At 35.1% G+C, this 23,496-nt stretch overlaps 1 protein-coding gene across 1 annotated transcript in view; it reads right to left on the bottom strand.

Moving 5' to 3' along the window:
• LOC133200083 (uncharacterized) overlaps window positions 1-23,496 on the bottom strand; it is a 43,638-nt gene that overhangs the window by 7,651 nt on the left and 12,491 nt on the right. The window contains exons 21-29 of the mRNA XM_061335819.1: window positions 14,796-14,937; window positions 14,597-14,680; window positions 14,329-14,417; window positions 5,552-5,734; window positions 5,220-5,357; window positions 4,407-4,462; window positions 4,148-4,284; window positions 3,799-3,923; window positions 3,059-3,214 (exon numbers count right to left, since the gene is read on the bottom strand). Coding sequence (XP_061191803.1) covers window positions 3,059-3,214; window positions 3,799-3,923; window positions 4,148-4,284; window positions 4,407-4,462; window positions 5,220-5,357; window positions 5,552-5,734; window positions 14,329-14,417; window positions 14,597-14,680; window positions 14,796-14,937 — 1,110 coding nt within the window. The remainder of the gene's footprint in view (window positions 1-3,058; window positions 3,215-3,798; window positions 3,924-4,147; window positions 4,285-4,406; window positions 4,463-5,219; window positions 5,358-5,551; window positions 5,735-14,328; window positions 14,418-14,596; window positions 14,681-14,795; window positions 14,938-23,496) is intronic.

The following is a 23,496-nucleotide window of genomic DNA, read 5'->3' as shown; positions in this document are numbered from 1 at the left end:
TAAATAATACAAACAGTTTAAAGTCAATTTAACTATGGAAACATGAAGTTATTCAAGTTCAAAATCGATGAAAATTTTAATTTGAACGTAAATAACATATATCATGTTTATCTACACTCAATCTCGTATTTTTATTTTTTAGGTTGTAGGGGTGGGGTGGTGTTGTAGCACTTACCAAGGACAGATAATTTACTTTCCTGCCAGTCGAAGACAGATTTATTATTTTCAACATTTTCAAGAACATACTATTGATTTCCAAAATCTGCTAGCTCCCCCCTCACGTTTCGGTTAAAAAAAATACCCTGGCTTTCCAAGACAGTTTTCATTATAATAAATACTTGTATCACTCTGACTGAGACACTGTGATTCTTTTTACATTCAATTCAATATAATTTTGATATCTCAAGCTTCTCTTTCATCCCCATTTTGAAACTCCTTGGGGCTTAGGCTTCAATGTCATGAATGTGTACAGAGCTGATTTCCTGTACCATGTGGTCTTGTACATTTCACATATCAAAATTACTCTTTTGCATGAATATATGAATGAAACACTAGATCACAAAAACAAGTCTGACAAATGATTAACATTTATTTCCATGCTATCAAATCATTATGGTATATGATGACAATAAACAGTATGGCTATAATACACCATTTAATATAATCAAAACAGTACTTATGTTAATACTGTAAAAATAAATTTGAGACATATATTTCAGCTTCCAATGCTGTGAATCAAACCTTAAAACTCATAACACAACCACTCATATACGACACTTTAATTCTCTAGTCCAGACCACAGTCCTCTTGTAACTAAAGGTCCAGTTTGCGATCCAGGTACTGATGAATTATCATTAACATTTTGGCACTTAATTGCAGTTTTTATATCCATAAATGCTATGTTGCAAGCCAAAAACAAGAGGTCCAGGGGCCATATTGCTCACCTGAGCACTCTAGTTAGGAAAAAGCAGAAATCAGGTCAGTCTTGAAAAGTTAAATATAAAACTGGTTTGGGGGGGGGGGGGGGTTCAATTTGAACTAACTTGAATCTAAACTTCATAGGGATGCCTTTGAATTAATATGACAAATAATGGCTTTGCTGTTCTTAAGAAGAAAATTTTGAACGATATATCCTTTGTATTCCTTTGTATAACTATGATCCCCTGTTATGGCCCCTCTATTCTCCTGGGGGTCATGATTTGTATAAATTTGAATCTACATTACCTGATGATGCTTCCATTTAAATATGATTAATCATGGCTTTGCTGTTCTTGAGAAGATTTTTAAAGACTTTTCCTATGTATTCCTATGTAAAACTTTGATCGCCCATTGTGGCCCCACCCTACCCACGGGGGTCATGATATGAGCAAACTTGAATATACACTACCTGAGGGTGCTTCCATATAAATATGAACGAATCATGGCTTTGCTGTTCTTAAGAAGAAGATTGTCAAAGATTTTTACCATGTATTCCTATATAAACTTTGATCGCCCATTGTGGCCCCACCCTATCCCCGGGTGTCATGATTTGAACAAACTTGAATCTACACTACCTGAGGATGCTTCCATATAAGTTTCATATTTTCAAGCACAGTGGTTCCTGAGAAGTAGATTTTTAAATGATGCCATTACTTTTTCATGAATTCATAATTATCTCCCCTTGGAAGAAGGCATAGCCCTTCATTTGAAGAAACTTGAATCCCCTTTACCCAAGAATACTTTGTGGCAAGTTTGGTTGAAATTGCCCCAGTGGTTCTTGAGAAGAAGATGAAAATGTGAAAAGTTTATGACAATAACGACAACGACAGACAACAGAAAATTTCGATCAGAAAAGCTCACTTGAGCCTTCGGCTTAGGTGAGCTAAAAAGTGAAATACTTTATCTGTAAAAAGTAAGTAAAAATGGAGGGAAAAAAATTACCACGATTGACAGGAAAATTTTTTGAAAAAAATAAAACATGATACACTAAAAGGTCAAACTGTTAATTTTTACTAAACAATTCATCACAAACTTCACATTTTAAAAACATTAAATACACACACACTGCAGCTATCACTATAAAACATTTCACCAATCATGCTCCATTGTCTAAGATATGAAGCTGATATTGTTATTTTTCTGTAAGTTTTTAACATTAAATGGGATGACTTTGAGCTACATATTACATAAATTACAAAAATCTAACTAGGAAATGATTCTTGAACCCACATTAAAATACTTGAAACAAGTTAAAAAAATTACTTTTAGCATAAATCTCACATAAATTCTGCATGTCCTGGTAAAATTTCATCATATAAACAAATAATGATAATTCATGAACTATAAATTTTTGTTGATTTTTATTAATAAAATAAGGTTTGCAAAGGATTATACATGGCCGTAGGAACCGGGGGGGCCGTGCCCCCCCAATAATTTTGCCGATATATAGAATACTATAGAAAACATAACTACATGTACTATAAGCTTGTGCCCCCTCAATAATAACATCTGATGACTTTTTTTTTTTTTGCTTGTCAAGGAATTTTGGTACTTGATAGTGCCCCCTCAACTGAAATGTATGGTGTTGTGCCCCCTCAAAGTGAAATTGCTTCCTACGGGCCTGTTATATATTAAAAATTAAAAGTTCAGAAATACTTTTGACCCTTGAATGTAGATTGACAATATTTATAAAGAAGTATGGTACACATGTAAAAGGAAACAACAACAACCATATCCAACTATATATATCCAAAAATAAGTCATTAAATGAACATGCCTCTATCCATTACACAGTAATGTATCACAGAGTTATATTTTTTAATATTCAGTTTTCTGGCTATATTGCAGACTAGATTAAAGTTGATTTTTATTATCACAGAGTTATATTTTTTAATATTCAGTTTTCTGGCTATATTGCAAACTAGATTAAAATTGATTTTTATCATGATTATTCCTGAGACATAGCAAGTTAATAGTTCTTGCAAAATCACCTGACTGTGTAAATGATTTGAATACTGATTAGGAGAAGTCTGTGTAGAACATTGGAGAATTTACTGATGGCTTTGTGGACTGATCAAGATAACTCTTGTAGAACATAGGAGAATTTACTGATGGCTTTGTGGACGTCCTGTGGGGAAATATCACAGTGGAGGACAAACCTCAGTAGTGTGTCCGAGTAGGGAACCATCTTCACAATGATTCCCTCCCCTAGCTCTCTCCTCTCTTCATCTGTCACCTGTAAAATGAAAAATTTCTATTTCTATTTGATAAAGGATCAGTCAAGATGGAAGTACAGGACACAGAATTCTGGAATTTGTAAAAGTATAATTACTGGTAGTTAAGTATAAATTTAGAGATGCACAACATACAACATATTGAAACATTAACTGTTTATACCTCTTCTGCTTAATAAATCAACATTTCTGAATACATAATTACACTACTACATGTACTCATGAACTTCTTATCTAAAATAAAAAAGAATAGAAAGCCTGTATACTTCTCAAGGCATGGATCCAGAGTTTTCAAAGAATTCTTATCCCTTTTCTTACAGTAACTGTCTTTTTAAAATACAGTCAAACCTCGTTATCTCGAACTCGATTGGACTAAGAAAAATGAAAAACTTTGAGATATTTGAAGGTTCGAGATATCGAGGGTAAAATTCTTAAGAAATACGTGGTTAGGACTTCCCAATCACTTCGATATATCCATGGTATTTGGGATATCCGTGTTCGGGATACCGAAGTTCAACTGTATTATACAAATGTTTCTATAAGAATATTTTTGTTATCAAGATATAATCCAATTCCTACAGTTCACCTGAAGGAGCCTGTTATACAGCTGTGTAGCGGTGAGACCAGGTTTTGTCACTGTTAGGAATACTATGTTGGTTTCCACAGTTTCTTGGTTTACATGAACAACTGTCTGTGGTGCTGACATGATGGCTGTAAAAACAATTCAAAAGAATTATTGATGGACACAGACATGAAACACATAGAAACAGCTTCTTCTTTTTTTTTTCTTTTTTTAAATACTGAGTTTTCTTACAACCAAAACATGTTATACTTAGAAGACACCTTTCTTAAAAGGCTTTAAATTCAAGGTATGTTTACCATGTTTAAAGTCTTTCAACTTGTGTACCATAATCATATCTAAATTAAATGCACACCTTTTGTAATTTTTTGAGTCTTGACGTGATCTTCTGAGAGTTTTGGGAGGACATGGTCCAGTGAGTACATGGCAGCTGCTGCCAGTACCCCTGCCTGACGCATACCCCCTCCCAGGGCCTTTCTTCTCCTCTTTGCCCTACAATTCAAATATAACCCTAATTCAACGTTTATAAAGTAAATTCGTGGACTTAAAATAATCTGATGCCACAAAGGTCTTTAAAAATTCTACATTAATTGTTCTCGTGAATAGAGACTTACATCCTGATAAAATCACTTGTTCCAGCTATAACTGACCCTACTGGACAACCAAGTCCCTATGAGGAAAAAAAGTCAAAACCAAAAATAAATCTTCTGAGTAACTGAAACCCTGAACAGATCCCGAAAATTAAGTAAAAATATTCTTGGAATATGTTTTTTGATTGCAAGATCATTATGGCATTTCCATCATCACTTGTTTTAATTCACTAAACTGTATTTCAAACCAGCTAGAGATGCATGTGCACGTACATTATTAGTTATGTAGACAATTGGAGGGGTAATATGGAAATATATGGGGTCCTTGAAAAATGCATATTGGACGATGCGTAAGCAAAGCCCATTATGCATTTTTTCAAGGACCCCATATCTTTCCATATAAACCCTCTAAGTGTCCACATAACAAATTTATCCTGTTGAAGATTTCTTAATAAAATTCATTTTCTCTGAGTTAAGCTTAAAGTTCCGTAACAACTGCTTACATTGTGAAGTTGTTTAATGCTTATGTGACGTCAGTTATTAATAGGTCCTTGCGTGTTCAAATGAAAGCAATATTGAATATGATCTGGACAGTATGGCACATGGAGGGGGTATATTGAATTGATACGTGGTTAGTAGGTCATGTGAAGGGGGAATATTAACAATATTATAATGTTAGTAATCAGCATAATATGGTTTTATACAGTATTTCTCTCAATCAATGAAATGTCAAGATTTTTATCAGAGGCAGGATAAATACCAATATACAGTAAAATTACAAGAAATAGCATTTACATCTCTTCATTGATTAAATAATCTTTAGTGTATAAAACTGACCTTGGAGAAGCACATATTGACAGAATCTACATATCTTGTGATCTCAGCTGGCTGTACACCCAGCGCAGTGGCAGCATGCATTAACCTAGCTCCATCAAGGTGGACCTTCATTTCATATTCCTGAGCTAATTCATACACCTAACAAACAACGGAAACTTAAATTGCTTTATAAAGTTCCACTTTTAAATGGTTACAGCATCAACAAAAAATGTGGTTATAAGGGGTCTAGATATACATGTACTACTACTTTAATATTACTTGTAAACCTTCTGTACATCACAAAGCATTTTTTTTTAAATTAACTTAATGGTTTTGAGACATTTAAGACACACCTTTTTCATGTAAGACAGTGGTATAACTTTTCCGCCACAGTAATTATGTGTGTTTTCTACACAGATCAGTCTAGTGTAGGGGAAGTGAGGATCATCACTAATTCTAATTCTCTCCCTGATCTTGTCCAGTTCCATCGTCCCATCCTCCTTATTCTCTACTACAGAGGTCAGCAAACCTCCAAACTAGTAACAAGATGATGGATAGATATAAAATACATGGTTACTGTCTTTAACCCTCTGGCTGCGACGTCTGTGTACAGAAAATATAACGTCACTGCGAGATTAAAAGGACGTCACAATTTGTTTTACATTATTTTGCGGGATTTTTAAAAATATTTCGGAATTACGCCAAGTGCGCGTCTAGAACACTATAGGAATGAGTACAAGGAAATTTATTCATTTGTTTTATCAATAAAACTATTAAGAAGTTCTTTATTTATACATTTTGACTTAATTTCATATTTTTTACTCAATTTAATCATATTATGATTCTTTTTCTTTTTATATTTCCAATAAAATAAAACCGATAAGCGGTTATGAAGAAAGAATTTATCAAATCGGAAACAAATACATCTCAACTTTAAAATCCTAATCAGTATGGGCAATTTGTTAACTCATGATCAAGTACTCGTAAAATAACAAATATCGTATATAGATCAATAAGAGCATTTTATATATTTTATTTTCATCTGCATTCAATTTCTCACGGTGAGGTGCCTTCTAAAAAATAAATTACAAAAAATCCAACTTTGCAAGAAGTGTGCCACATTTTAATTTTGATTATGCTTTCCGCACAGATTTTTCTTTTTCGTCAAGAATTAAATTAAAACCAAGATAAATTTATCCAAAAATATTTTTCTAAGAAAAATTTCATAATAAAACAACTTTGACCCATAAATTCGACTTAAAATTTATTGAAATTAATTCTACAGAGGTTGTGTAAATATTTCATTTAGGCATTAATGTTGACTTTCAATGATTCATTATAGGATATCCGATTACATAAATTCATCCAAGAATCAGGAAAAGATCTACCATCAAGTTGCTTAGTTTCACGCTTTTCTATTAATTTGACAAAAGGGCCGATATTTACTTAAAAAAAAAAAAAAAACCTTCCGGTCTGATGTTTAAATTTGCGGAAGTAAAAATTTATCGGGCTCATTTTTGTGCGCAGCCCCATGATTTGCCGGTAAATTAAATATTATGCATAGACATTGGATATATACATGTACATGTAACACACGTACGTTTTTGAAACAAAAATAATTCTGGTCATAAGAAAACTTATAAATTACAATCTTATAGCTGAAAAATATATAGACCACTTAAAAAGAAAGATGATAAATTGTAGTTTGAAAAAAGTCACAGGTACATGTTATTTTAATTGATCAACATTAATTTTGTAATTCGATATTTTTACATGAGATCTATGTTAAATTCATATAGAAATATGTTTTTAGTTTACCGGAAGCAAAATTTGATGAGTCAAAATTTGATATACACGAAATTCTCAGAGAAAAGTAAATGCAGATTTTCGTCCATATCATGTTGAATTTGATATCGGGGTTTTTCTAACAATTCTAATGATCGATTTCTCGGACATGTCGACACCACTTATCTTCTTGTACAAAAGAATGACCTCGGGGACATCAATTTCTACAATCTACACTTTTGTATTTTGTGTAAAAATCATGCTGTACGTTTAACACACACACACACACACACACACGAACAATGTTTTATTTTATTAGAGAAATTGTCAGGACAATGGGAATTCAAAACTTGATTTTATGTCAGAAACCAATCCAGTCATGGTCTATTAGAATGTTGGTTTAATTTTACGTTCCGTTTCCATATAAACATTTACAAAGAGATCTACAAATGTATATGTAATTTTCGCCATAATATTTATATGGAATATTTTAAAAACTAAAGCAAGCAGCTATTCGTAGTGACTTTTAAAGGAAGAAATCAGTTGACAAGGACATTTTTATTTATTCATTTATTTTATTTTAACGTAAATTCCTGGCCCGTAGTAAGCGCCCCCTCCCTCCTTTTTCTGAGTACAACATTACCCTAAAAAACGTGCACTATTTATATAATAGTAGTTTTTACTTTAGATGCCTCTCTCTCTATCTCCCCCCCCCCCCCCCCCCCACACACACGTTTTGTTGTTGTTAGGTCGAGCACTGGCAAATTCCAGAATAGTACAGTTATTTGGGTTTGTTTTTGTTTTGTTTTGTTTTTTGTTTTTTTTTTTTGCTTGTCAGATTTTTTGGGATGGGAACACCCCTACCCCCCCATATTTTTAAATCATTGCTATGGGCCTGAAGTCACTTTATTGTTTTAAACAAGGGGTCTGATGAATATTAGTTTTAACCGTATTTCATTTGAGAAGTTTAAGCATAGAGAACAAATTTTGATACAACATGGAGATTATATCACAAAAAGACCCAGAAGACCGTGTGTGTTTGTTAACACTGTGTTTGATTCTTGTATACTATCGGTAAAGCTAAAACTGGAGAATGTTGAAATGAAAAACGCTGATATTCAGAACACGGGGACACGGGGGGGGGGGGGGGGGGGGGGGGGGGGTATAAGCAACATCTACATCCGATTGAACGCAATCCAACCCTCCTCGTTTTACATAACGGCTGATTGCTTGTGCAGTGTATTATATTTTGAACTATGTGCAAATACCTGTGGTATATCATTGGGGTCATTCACTCTATACTGACAGGAGAACAAGGATATTACAAAATTTATTTATTTCACATACTTGTCATGTCTTTATTAATTTATTTATTTTTAAAATGAAACATTTGACTATACATTGGGCTAAAAAATAAACTTTTATAATAGTGTTTTGGAGTGAAAATGAATTAATTAGATTTTGAAAGCATAGACATCAAAGTTATCTAAAAAATTTTGAGGTTAATATGTTAATAATTTGCCACTCCAATTACGTTTTTGAACAATTCTGCATTTGAATTGTATAAACAGAGAATCAAACAGTCGTGTTGTATCCTTTTTTAGATTCTGCTGAAAAAAGCACATGCACTGCGATGTCAACTGCAACCTTTTAAATGAGAAAACCATGCAAAACAGTCCACAAGCAGGGGTTTACGTATAGATATAAATTTTTGTGTGCAATATAGTATTGATATACCATTCGAATTTGCCACATACATTTTTGTAATGGTTGCCTTAGTTAGGAGTTAGAGGAAACGGTAGACAAATATTCCAAGTACATGAGATTTGTCTAATACAGTGTATATTCAACGTGCCATACAGTGTGAAATTGAAATTCTTTTTTAAAGCAAATATACAACCGAGTAAAAATGTTCAAAGTTAATAATTTTCATCAATGCAACGCTAAGTTGAATCTCTGAAATGTCAGCAATTTTAACAGAAACATACTCGATATACATGCATATCATAATAGCTCGACGAACTGGAAATGTACTAATAGTACTTATTTATAAGGTCCAGTACTGGACTTGTGCGTTAGGTCATATCCAGAGGTCCCGCACGGGATATATGTTGCATTATCACTGCAATGGAGAAACATAGAGATAATTTACTTGAACAGGGCCTTAGCTCATGTTGCGAATGTAGAACATGGTCAGCATAGTGATTTGTTTTCTTTTCCAAGAAAATGTATAAAACTTCTAAATTGACCAGGTACAGATAATTTCTAAATTATCTATTAGGGCGAGAAATTTAAATATTCATCAGGGGGACTTCGACGTAAAATGGGTTAACAGAGCCCATGTGTCAGGAAAATCGTTTCGTCGCATGCGAATAAGCAAAATCATTCACACATCGTAGCTACTCCTAGATCTGTCCATATTCTCTCTGATGACAGAGGAACCTCTTCATTGTCGAACTCTGATTCAATGATCAAATATAGGATCATTTTCGAAGAAGATTAATTTTCCATGTCGGAAAAATTTCACTGTATGTGTTAATGAAAACATTACGTGATTTTGGGAAAATACTATAATTATAAAGCGAATTTCTACCTGAATTTTAGGGGGGGGGGGGGGGTTCATTTGCTCTGATTTGGAAATGTTAAGAAAAAATTAACTATTTTCAAATTTTTTTTCAAAATTTCAAAAATTTTAGTTTTAAAATTTGATCATTTTCTATATCTTCATATGGAGCTCTTCTTCTAAAGGAGATCAATATAGTCTAAAAATGGCCACAACCCCCCAGCCTCTTTAAGTCTTACAGGTATATGTTAAATTGAAATGCACATGTGAGAAAAAATTTCATTTGCGCATTTTAGATTTAATCACATGCATGAACAAATACATGAATAATTATACAATACATTTGTAGCGTTTAATTTGTTTTAAAAGGCAGGAGCTTTAAAATTCTTAAGTCTTTTAATTCAACAAAAAAAAAAATGCAATCAAAAAATAGTTTTAATATTATATATTTCAATAAAGTTCGAGGGAAATGACACCTCAAAATTTATGACGTCGTCAGGGACATATATGTCCCTGCCGCAGCGAGCGGTAAAAGGACATATATGTCCTTCCCGCAGCCAGAGGGTTAAATATAAGCGATATTGGGCGAGGGTAAGAAAACGTGATAGAGGGCGAGGCTTGCCGAGCCTTCTATCACGTTTCGACCCGAGCCCAAATATCGCTTATATTTCAAGACAGCCTCCATGTATTTTGTTTATCCTGCAACACATTTTTACATGACCTCCAAAACGAGCTGTTTTCAACCGATTTAGGTACATCTCTGCAGTTGAAACTAAGACGCCATGGCGTAAACATTGCAATATTCATGACGTCACAATGCTTTTAGAACATTGGAATACGTGCACGAGGCTTTATTAGGGCATTGACCGAATAAAGCTTTGGTTTATTAGGTCAATACAAGGGGTAGTTGCAGGATAAAGTCTATGTAATATATAGAGTACCTTTTAATGAGTGTATCTTCAGATATCAGACGAGGGGGCTTGTCCCCCGAGTCTGATATCTGAAGATGCACGAGTTAAAAGGTACTCTATATGTTTTGTATCATTGTTCTCAGGTATTGAGCTACCCGTGATCTATCAAATTCACGTTAATAGCACTTAATTCAACTACATATTCTCATGCACTGAATTAGCAATGATCTATCAAAATTTCATCATAGGCCTACCATTTTTTATAACCAATGAAAAAAGAGCACGTGATTCGAAAAGTATAGCGCACTGTATTTCTTGAACTTTCTACCTCGTCCATTCATATTCTGAACGCCTTGGATGACGGTTGTGATTTTATGCTTTTGCAATTCTTAAAGACACGGAAACCGAAATTATGAAGGAAAATTCCTTAGATCAGTTAAGAAACCAGATGCAGGTTGAAGATTCTTTGGGAAGTGTGACGTTTGATCTACCAGAACTAAAAATTGAACCTATTATGGAGTTCGATATAGGAGATATTTTAGATATGATGGAGACTGAGTTGAGTGCGTTAATTTCACCAGTCCTGAGGTCGACACGAAGACGAAAAATGAAAGGTTTGTACAAGTGTCCAATTATGAAATTCAGCGTTTGATAGACTCTCAAAAAATATCCTCGTAACGTTCAAACTAAGGAGTAGCGTGCGGCACGGGAAAATGTCCACTTTTGACCGAGATGAACAGCGATTCTCTAAATTACTGGATGCAGCGATTTGTGTTGGAATTAGAAAACAAGGAATATCCACCTCGCTCCCTGTACTACATAGTGTGTGGTTTGTTACGCTTCAAGTTTATGAGAGACGAAAACATTCATTTATAAAAATGTGCTTACAGTGTGAATTTCGTTTTGGATTTAAAAACAAGAGGCCCATGGGCCACATCACTCACCTGAGCACAGTGGATAGGCAAAAGCACAAATCAGTATCAGTTCAGTATTGAAAAGATTCCGGGGGGGGGGGGGGGGGGGGGGGGGGGGGGGCTTGAATTTTAAACTACCTGATGATGCTTCCATGTCAAAATAACAAATGGCTTTGTTGTACTTGAGAAGATTTTTAAAACAATTTCTGATATATTCCTTTGTAAAAATTTGATCCCCCCTTGTGGCTCCTCCCTATCCCAGGGGTCATCATTTGAACAAACTGGAATCTACACTACCTGAGGATGCTTCCATATCAATATGACTAAACATAGCTTTTCTGTTCTTGAGAAGAAATATTTTTTCTATATGTTCTTCTGTAACATTCGATCCTCCATTGTGGCCCCATCCTACTCTCGGGGGTCATCATTTGAACAAACTTGAATCTAAACTACCTGAAGATGCTTCCATATCAATATGACTAAACATAGCTTTTCTGTTCTTGAGAAAAAATATTTTTTCTATGTGTTCTTATGTAAAACTTTCTATCCCCCTATTCGCCCCCACCCTACCCTCGGGGGTCATCATTTGAACAAAACTGAATTTACACTACCTGATGATGCTTCCATATCAAAATGACTAATCATGGCTTTGCAGTTCTTCATCAGAAGAAATCTTCCTATATATTTCTATTTCAGACTTTGATCCTCCATTGTGGCCCCACCCAACCCCAGGGGGGCAACATTTGAACAAACTTGAATCTACACTACCTGAGTATACTTCCACATGAATATGATCAATCAGGGCTTTGCTGTTCTTGAAAGAAGATTTTTAAAGATTTTTCCTATATATCTCTATGTAAAACTTTTATCCTCCTTTGGGGCCCCACCCTACCCCCAGGGGTCATGATTAGGACATACTTAAATCTACACTACCTTAGGATGCTTCCATATCAATATGATCAATTAGGGCTTTGCTGTTATTGAGAAGAAGATTTTTAAAGATTTTTCCTATATATTTCTATGTAAAACTTTGGTACTCCATTGTGGCCCCGCCCTACCCCCCGGGGGTCATGATTTGAACAAACTTGAATCTACACTACCTGAGGATGCTTCCATATAAATATGACCAATCATGGCTTTGCTGTTCTTGAGGAGAAGATTTTTAAAGGTTTTTCCCATATATTTCTATGTAAAACTTTGATCCTCCATTGTGGCCCCGCCCTACCCCCGGGGGTCATCATTTGAACAAACTTGAATTTACACTACCTGAGGATGCTTCCATATAAATATGACTCATCATGGCTTTGCTGTTCTTGAGAAGAAGATTTTTAAAGGTTTTTCCCATATATTTCTATGTAAAACTTTGATCCTCCATTGTGGCCCCGCCCTACCCCCGGGGGTCATGATTTGAACAAACTTGAATCTACACTACCTGAGGATGCTTCCATATAAATATGACTCATCATGGCTTTGCTGTTCTTGAGAAGAAGATTTTTAAAGGTTTTTCCCCATATATTTCTATGTAAAACTTTGATCCTCCATTGTGGCCCCGCCCTACCCCCGGGGGTCATCATTTGAACAAACTTGAATCTACACTACCTGAGGATGCTTCCATATAAATATGACTCATCATGGCTTTGCTGTTCTTGAGAAGAAGATTTTTAAAGGTTTTTCCCCATATATTTCTATGTAAAACTTTGATCCTCCATTGTGGCCCCGCCCTACCCCCGGGGGTCATGATTTGAACAAACTTGAATCTACACTACCTGAGTATACTTCCACATAAATATGATCAATCAGGGCTTTGCTGTTCTTGAAAGAAGATTTTTAAAGATTTTTCCTATATATCTCTATGTAAAACTTTTATCCTCCTTTGGGGCCCCACCCTACCCCCAGGGGTCATGATTTGGACATACTTAAATCTACACTACCTTAGGATGCTTCCATATCAATATGATCAATTAGGGCTTTGCTGTTATTGAGAAGAAGATTTTTAAAGATTTTTCCTATATATTTCTATGTAAAACTTTGATCCTCCATTGTGGCCCCGCCCTACCCCCGGGGGTCGTGATTTGAACAAACTTGAATCTACACTACCTGAGGATGCTTCCACATGAGTTTCATCTTCCCTGGCTTTGTTGTTCTTGAGAAGAAGATTTTTAAAAGATGCTATTAATTTTTCACTAATTCTTTATTATCTCCCCTTGAAAGAGGGCGTGGCCCTTCATTTGAACAAACTTGAATCCCCTTCACCCAAGGATACTTTGTGGCAAGTTTGGTTGAAATTGGCCCAGTGGTTCTTGAGAAGAAGTCGAAAATGTGAAAAGTTTACAGACAGACGGACTACAGACAAAATGTGATCAGAAAAGCTCACTTGAGCCTTCGGCTCAGGTGAGCTAAAAATTGACGTGCAAAATTTAGAATTTTTTATGCAGACCTAAGGAAAGGTATACCTTCACTATGTTTATATGTGTTTGTATTTTGCTCATAAAGTCAGCTACTTTGTTTATATTCATTTTCTTTATCAGTGTAAGGTCAAAGGTCATTGGAATTGTTGCATCATTACCCTGGTGTGTTCTATCTTGATAGAACATGGTTGTTAGAGCACAGTTAGTCATGGTGTATCAAAAATAAAAACAGAGTCGACATCAAAGGAAAAATACCGCAGCAATGATACAAATGTATCATATGACACATCCTTGAAAATAAAATTACAAACCAGTTTAATGGATCTGAAAAACAGTAATTTTGAGTCAGTTTTTAGCTAGAGCGAGAAATTTGGGGTTTTTTAAAGAAAGAAAAGGAAATTAAATTAGATTTAGAGCAGCCCCCTTCAAAATTGTGAACATATTTTTGACAAGTTTTCATTTCATATATCTAGTGCTGACTTATTTACCAATGGGTAAAATTATCAACACAGTATGACTTAACAGAAAATATTAAGAGCCCACACTTACCTGTGCTACATTCCCTTGTTCATGAACAAAAATATGACTTTTGTGACCCAGAATAACTTCCAATCCTCTCTCGGGACAATGAGTCAGAACTGGAAAAAATAAATTTTTCATTACTGGGTATCTATTTATGATTGATGGTATGTTTATTCCCTCTATCATTAAGAAACTTTAGTGACCAAGTCAATTACCCATCTAACACATGAGAAGAAAGTATTTCATGTGATTACCGGTAATAGTAAATTGCTAGTGATAATAAAGCAGTACAAACCTGAAACAAGATTGCCCATTGTACCAGTAGGAACAAACAATGCTGCCTCCTTGTCAAACAGTTTTGCAATTCTGTCCTGTAGAGCTGAAAATAGAGACATAAGGCAAGATTTTTTTAAAATAGCAAATTTGGTTCTCTTCACATTTATTAATACATGTGTATCCTCAAAAAAAAAAGAAAAATCATCTGATGCACGTACCATTTACTGTTGGATCCTCTCCCATGACATCATCTCCGACTTCAGCAGTTGCCATGGCATTCCTCATTTCTGGTGAAGGCTTAGTCACCGTGTCACTGCGGAGGTCCACCACATGTATGTCTGATCGCGGCTGCTGATCGAGCTTGTGGTCGTAGTAACACCTTTTGCCATGGCACACAGAAGCCATTTCTTTCAGTATAGGGCAGGAAAAGGCCCTCCTCATACCAGGAAACATTTGCTTGGAATAGAACTTTTTCTAGCAGTTCTACAGAAAAGAACAGGAGGCCAATGAGTCACAATACTCACTGGTGACTTATTTCTCTGGAATCCCTTATTGCGGTCTTGCAGTTAATGCATATTCGTGTTTAAAGGAATCTTAAATCTGACTAAGCATATTGATCAACATAAGTTCATGTCCAAGTTTTTTTTCATTATAAAGGTCTATAGATTCCTATACTTTTACTTTATACCCTTTGAAAAAATATCGTGGCTACACTGTAGGAGTGGGGAGAGGGATGATTTGAACAAATTTTTAACAAAATTGAATCTATACTACATGGGGAAGCTTGTATATCAGTATAACTAACTTGACCCCGATATCCTTGAGAGAAAAAAAATCTTTATGAATTGTACTATTTTGTTAATTCATCAATAATTCTCTCTCCTTTATAAGGACAGGATCCCTCTTTTCAACATACTTGACTCCCTTTAACATGGATACTTTGCGTCATATATTATGGTTCCTGTGACCTAGTTAGTATACACTAAATATAAAATAGATGGTTACTGTCTTGAAATATAAGCCATATTTGGGTGAGGGTAAGAAAACGTGATAGAAGGCAAGGCTTACCGAGCCCTCTATCACATTTTCGATCTGAGCCCAAATATCGCTTATATTTCAAGACAGTATCCACGTATTTTGTTTATCCTGCAATATATTTTTTACATCAGACCTCCAAAAGAGCTATTTTCCACCGGTTTAGGTACATTTCTGCGGTTCAAACTAAGACACCATGGCGTAAACATTGCAATAAATATGACGTCACAATGCTTTTAGAATGTCGGAATACATGCACATGGCTTTATTAGGGGATTGACCAAATATAGCTTTGGTTTATTAGGTTACCTTTATTAGGTCAATGCAAGGGGTAGTTGCAGGATAAAAGCATATACAATGTATTTAGTATACAGTCAAACTTTGTTATCTCGAACTCGATAGGACCGGAAAAACAAGAGGCCCAAGGGCCTTAACGGTCACCTGAGTACAACAATTTAGAGGATCCATAAACTGATAAATGAAGCTTTGTTGCCCAATAGCAAGAAAAATAGTAGGATTAAGATCAACAAAATAATTGGTCTAGTACCTTTCTATCTGTCCCCCATTTATCACTTTTACCATGCCGACTTTTAGCAAAATGTCTATATTATTACCTCTCATATTGGCCTCACTTGGCCTTTGAAGAACATTTAAAAAGATAAGTCATTTTTGTTTCATTTTTATTCATCTATTATTTAAAAGTCTACCTGATTATTAAAACTCTGAAAGTACTTTTTGTTTTATTCAATAAATGTTCTTGCATAATTCTTTTATTCTAATAACCTTTCAAATACATTATCTACAGTGATTAATTACCAAAGGTGAATGGCAAAGGGGAATAACTTCACTCAGTAGAATACAAATTAATAGAGCCCTGGCCAGGACCAGAACTCTTGATTAAATGGTCCAGATGTTCAAAATTCTGGTAAAAATACCCTTGCTTATTAAAACTTACTCTGTTTGCTTCCAATATGCCCAGGAGCAGAGGAGATTTTCAAAGAAATAATGCATTTTCACTATTCAACACAGCCCTACCCTAACACCAGAACCCATGACCTACGGTCATGAAAATTTACAAATTTGGAAGAGGTACCCTCATCATCATAACTATGCAATTAGTTGAAGATTTTCAAAGAATTCACACATTTTCACTATATATTCAAATAGACCCCCCCCCCCCCTCTCAGAGAAACAACAGAACCCCTGGGACCACAAGTTTAAAAAATTTCTTAAAAGCATCCTTGCTCATCATAACTATACACTTGTTTCTTTGCTTTATAACCAGGAGTAGAAAAAAATATTTTGAAAGAAATTATGAATTTTCACTATATAATCAATAGAGTCCCCCCCCCTTTCACCAGAACCCCTGACCCAGGGGCCATGAAATTCACAATTTTGGTAGAGGCACTCTTGCTTATCATAACTATGTACTTAGTTAGTTTATTTCATACCCAGGAGCAGAGAAGAAGATTTTCAAAGTTTTAATGCATTTTCACTATATAATCAATAAAGCCCCGCCCTAACACCAGAACCCCTAACCCTGGGGCCATGAAATTCACAATTTTGGAAGAGGCAGTCTTGCTCAACATAAATATGTACTTAGTTAGTTTATTTAATACCCAGGAGCAGAGAAGAAGATTTTCAAAAAATAATGCACTTTTACTGTATGATGTATATAGCCCCACCCTAGCACCACTACCCCTGACCCTGGGGCCATGAATTTCAAAATTTTGGTAGAGGGCTCAATCCTTATTACAATGATGCCAACAGTTTGACTGCTTGATATCCAGGAGTAAAGAAGAAGATTTTTAAAGATTGCATTAATTTTGGTGGTTTTAGCCCCACCCCTCAGGCCCCAGGGGGGCAGGGACCATGAATTTCACAATTTTTGTTCCCCTTCACCCATAAGTGCTATATGCCAAAATTGGTTGAAATTGGTTGAGCGGTTTCAGAGAAGAAGCTAAAAATGTTCAAATGTTAACACACGACGCACAACAAACGAGGAACGCCGACGGACAAAAATGGATAGCAATAGGTCACCTGAGTGACTCAGGTGACCTAAAAATTCGAGATATCCGATGGTTTGAGATATTAAGGGTAAAATACTTAAAGAATAAGTGATTGGGACTTTCAAATCACTTCGACATATCCATGGTATTCGAGATATCAGTGTTCAAGATACCGAAGTTCAACTGTATATACATGTGGGTCATGGGTGGCTCTGAAAATGTAGAAAAAAATGGATTACTTATGTAGAGTTTTATACAATATGTATGTAGACAGACTAAACGTTCACTAAAACTATGACTCAGATGAGCTTACAAATATTTCCCCCTTATTTTCTCATTAGAGTAATAGTAATTAATGAAAGTTGCTATGTACACTTTTCAGTGATTGAAATGTATTTCACCAATTTCATAATATAATACATGCATATAATCAAGGTGTCTTCAAGTAATATGCCTTTTTCAAATGAACAATTAAACATAATCAATTTTGTACCACCAAGTGCCTTAAGTTCAATCAACATGGAAAAACAAGACGTGTTTGTGAAACACTGATGCCCCACATATGGCAGCTCATGGTGAAGGTTAAAGTTTCTCTAATCCAAGTCAAACTCCAAGGTCAAGAGAACAAAAATGTTGGTACCCAAAGAAAGGTCTTGTCACAAGAAATAGACCTGTGAAATATGAAAGCCCTAGCACCAACCGTTCAAAAGTTATGGCCAAGGTTAAAGTCTTTCAAAAGTAGGTCAAACTCAAAGGTCAAGGTTAAAGGGTAAAAATTACTGGTATCCAAAGGAAGGCCTTGTCACATGAAATATGAAAGCCCTAGCTCCAAATATCCAAAAATTATGGCCAAGGTTGAAGTTTTTTAAAAGTGAGTCAAACTTCCAAGGTAAAAAATATTTGCACCCAAGGGTGGTCTTATCACATGGAATACACATGCCCTCGCACCCACCATTCAAAAGTTATGGCCAGGGTTAAAGTGTGGTAAAATTTTACAAAAGTGGTTCAAATTCCAAGGTCAAGGTCAAAAATATTTGCACCCATGGGAAGGTCTTATCACAAGGAATAAAAGTGGGTCAATCTTCAAGGTCAAAGTCCAAAATATTTGCACCCATGCCCCAAGGATAGATCTTCTCACAAGGAATACACACGTGAAGTATGAAAGAACTAGCATTCTAGCACCCACCGTTCAAAAGTAATGACCAAATTTAAACTGTGGTAGAGGTCAAGAGGTCAAATATGTTGGTCTTGTTACAAGGAATATACAGGTAAAATGTGAAAGCATAGTTCTAACCAATCAAAAGTTTTGCACAAGGTTAAAGTTTTTGCAAACAGACTGACAGATGGGCGAACATAGCAAAAACTATATGCTCCCGAATCTTAGATTACGGGGGCATAAAAACGTCATCTGAACAGATTCATGACCATTACACATCGTTTTGGATCAGTTGCCCTCTCCGTAAACAAAAAACAATCATGTGTGACCACAGGGACTTGTCACGAAATATTTACCTTCTCTTAATATAGTTACCCCTACTATAAAAATACACAGGTGTGTATTTTTATAGTCAGTCTAGACGAACTCCAAAAACAACGTTTCCGGAAGTAAGAAATTGAGACTGAAAAAGACTCCGAAAATAGAGTCTGCGCATGCGCACACACACAAAAAATGGCGATTTTTGAGCAAAAATGATGGGTCTACAAAAACTGTCCGTGCAAAGTTTTGGAAAGTATGGCAATTATGCCAGTACTCAGAAATGCTAAACAAAAGACGTTGGAAGAGATCGTATTCGTTAGATTTTTGATTTTATTTGCAAAAAAGGAGATATTTACTTTCAAAGTTAACGTTTCAGGTCAGATCAATCACAGAGAAAATGATACGTTTTGAGAAGTAAATATGCATAATAAAAGGGATATATATATGCAAAATGGGACAATATGTATTGTAACTGTTAAAAACTTGACTGAATTTTACACATAAATTAGCATTACGGTTTTTTAATTTGTGTACGACATCTGAATTGAACGCGTAAGTTTTTACCATCGTTATTTACCGATTTTTTATCACATACGAACAGATATTATAATTATGAAAACATTTTTAAAACTATTATCTATCAATATAAAAACTTTAAAAACCACTCTTCTAGATATTAAGGACACAACATGTCTTCTAAAAATGAACATGTTAATATCTCTGCTCCGTGGTGAAAAATGCGCATTTTCTGATTAAAATAAATACAAGTTGGGTGTCTTCAATACTAAATAAAAGCACCTTTATTGTAGGAACGACATAAAATTTAAATCAAGGAGACAATAAATTAAATAAGAAAATATTTCTTACCGGCAGAATTGAATTCGATGTCGTATATCCAATTCACTATTATGCAAGAGTTTGAAGCGATAAATAAGTCAATATCCACAAAATAATTCAATAAATGCAATTATCCATTCAACAAAAAATAAAACGAAGTAATAATGCACTAAATACAGCCATTATGCAGCCGTTTATTTGGAGAAAGCGAGCGACAATCCATTGTTTGTTTACATCGGACGCCATTTTGCCGCAATGCATGATGGAGCCAAAGACTTCATTTTCGGAGTTCACGCTGTTTTTGGAGTTCGTCTAGACTGATAGTAGGGGTAACTATATTAAGAGAAGGCAGGTCCCTGGAGAAGGTAAATATTTCGTGACAAGTCCCTGTGGTGTGACCATGTATACATAAAAAGAAATCTTTTCTTTCTTCTATTTCTTTCGTTTGCAACACATCATAAAACTTTTTCTCTACGTTTAAGACACCCTTTATTTTTTTGCAAGACAATACCTTTTTTTTTTTAAATTCACCTTACAAAACGTAGTCTACGGTGGTACTTTTAGGACACGTAATTATTTTTTTTAATATACCAGGAAAAATATTTATCTCGTGAAAACGACATATTATCTCGTGAAAACGACATATTATCTCGTAAAAACGAGATAATATCTCGTGAAAACGACATATTATCTCGTTTTCACGACATAATATCTCGTTTTCACGAGATATTATCTCGTGAAAACGACATATTATCTCGTTTTCACGACATAATATCTCGTTTTCACGAGATATTATCTCGTGAAAACGACATATTATCTCGTGAAAACGAGATAATATGTCGTGAAAACGACATAATATGTCGTGAAAACGACTTATCTCGTGAAAACGACATATTTTTTCGACGTTAAATTTTGTTACATACATTGAACAACCTGATTTAGTATTTTGCTATTCGTTGTCAAATAGGGTTGAAGAGTGTACAAGAGAGGAAGTCATTAAGGAATGCTTTCATTTTGGTTTCAAAGATCATTAAAAAAATATTAAGAAATTTCAGAATACAAATACTACAGCTCCTAGATAAAAAAAATGTCGCATTAAGGAGACTAGATCCAAACCAACGTTGATATTCAGCAAATATATGTTATGTAAAACAGTTTGGAAAAAATGGCAAATATGGTCATAACTCTTTTTAATTCGATCAACAGGAATGAAACTCAAACTTGATCTGTATCTTAAGCTCAGTTATAGGGGACATTTTGATTGAAATTGCACAGGGTTACACAATATAATGTATAATTATAATGTAACTATGGATGTATAACTTAGTATACATGCTCAATGCAACTTTTATTTAATAAAATATAATATTATATTAACATATTTATTGTCATCTATCTCAATCACTGACAAATAGATTTGAAAAGGCAATAATAAGTATTTCAGGATAGCACATTGTCTTGTCAGAAGGACATTAATTAATATAGCTCACAATACAATATACCAGAAGAAAAAGTTTCTCAAATCTAGCAGAAAACTACTTGGTTATGAAAGAAAGCATGATCCATATATAATAAGTATGTAAGTGAAATTGGGGAAAAATAATCAATTTTGGTAAATATGATTTTCTAAAATTTATTTCACACAAGATTATATCTCGTTTTCACGAGATAATTTCTCGTTTCCGGGAGATAATAAGTCGTTTTACGAAATATTATTTCGTTTTCACGAGATAATATGTCGTTTTCACGAGATAATATCTCGTTTTCACGAGATAATATCTCGTGAAAACGACATATTATGTCGTTAAAACGAGAAAATAAGTCGTTTTCCCGAGATATTATGTCGTTTTCACGAGATAATATGTCGTTTTCACGAGATATTATGTCGTTTTCACGAGATAGTTTTTCGTTTTCACGAGATAAATATTTCCTGGTATCTTAAAAAAAAATTATTACGTGTCCTAAATGTACCACCGTAGTAGTCTCCTTTGCCGGTGTAAGAAGTAGGACACATTTTGGAGTTATCTTTCCTTACCCAAAACAATTCGATCAAAGAACGATTCGTCCTAGATTTTCACTTTGCACACCTCGGCCGATTGTGACGGAATCATCAGAGGTTTTCTAAGTCCCTAGTTCAGTAACAATTTGTTTGAAATTTTATTTCATATTTCTGTCGTTCTCACTAATTCCTGACTATTCTTTATCTCTGTCCATAGCTGCAGATCTCTCGATGGTCTGATAAAAACAAGAGGCCCATGGGCCACATCGCTCACCTGAGTAACTTTGGCCATGCTGTTCATTACCAGACTTCCCCCCTTGTAATACCTATTGTGGCCCTGCCCTACCCCCGGGGGTCATGATTTGAGCAATTTAGAATCTACACTACCCCAGGATGCTTCCACATAAGTTTCTGTTTTTCTGGTCCAGTGGTTCTTGAGAAGATTTTTAAAGATTTTTCCTATATATTTCAATGTTTCCCTATTGTGGCCCCGCCCTACCCCCGGGGTCATGATTTGAACAATTTAGAATCTACACTATCCCAAGATGCTTCCACATAAGTTTCAGCTTTTCTGGCTCAGTGGTTCTTGAGAAGAAGATTTTTAAAGATTTTTCCTATATATTTCAATGTAAAACTTGTATTCCCTATTGTGGCCCTGCCCTACCCCCAGGGGTCATGATTTGAACAATTAAAAATCTACACTACCCCAGGATGCTTCCACATAAGTTTCAGCTTTTCTGGCTCAGTGGTTCTTGAGAAGAAGATTTTTAAAGATTTTTCCTATATATTTCAATGTAAAACTTGGATTCACTATTGTGGCCCCGCCCTACCCCCGGGGGTCATGATTTGAACAATTTAGAATCTACACTATCCCAGGATGATTCCACATAAGTTTCAGCTTTTCTGGCTCAGTGGTTCTTGAGAAGAAGATTTTTAAAGATTTTTCCTATATATTTCAATGTAAAACTTGTATTCCCTATTGTGGCCCTGCCCTACCCCCAGGGGTCATGATTTGAACAATTTAAAATCTACACTACCCCAGGATGCTTCCACATAAGTTTCAGCTTTTCTGGCTCAGTGGTTCTTGAGAAGAAGATTTTTAAAGATTTTTCCTATATATTTCAATGTAAAACTTGGATTCACTATTGTGCCCCCTCCCCTACCCCCAGGGGTCATGATTTTAACAATTTAGAATCTACACTACCCCAGGATGCTTCCACATAAGTTTCAGCTTTTCTGGCTCAGTGGTTCTTGAGAAGAAGATTTTTAAAGATTTTCCTATATATTTCAATGTAAAACTTGGATTCCCTATTGTGGCCCGGCCCTACCCCCGGGGGTCATGATTTTAACAATTTAGAATCTACACTATCCCAGGATGCTTCCACATAAGTTTCAGCTTTTCTGGCCCAGTGGTTCTTGAGAAGAAGATTTTTTAATGACCCCACCCTATTTTTGTCTTTTCTTGATTATCTCCCCTTGTAAGGGGATTTGGCCCTTTATTTTAACAATTTAAACTCCCCTTCACCCAAGGGTACTTTGTACCAAGTTTGGTTAAAATTGGC

This window comes from Saccostrea echinata, unplaced genomic scaffold, assembly GCF_033153115.1.
Source record: "Saccostrea echinata isolate AGI-Se365-2 ecotype Australia unplaced genomic scaffold, CSIRO_AGI_Sech_v1 ptg000037l, whole genome shotgun sequence".
In the NCBI taxonomy this organism is placed as follows: Eukaryota; Metazoa; Mollusca; class Bivalvia; order Ostreida; family Ostreidae; genus Saccostrea; species Saccostrea echinata.
Note: the sequence above shows the minus strand (reverse complement) of the source record. Positions and strands in the feature narration are given on the sequence as shown.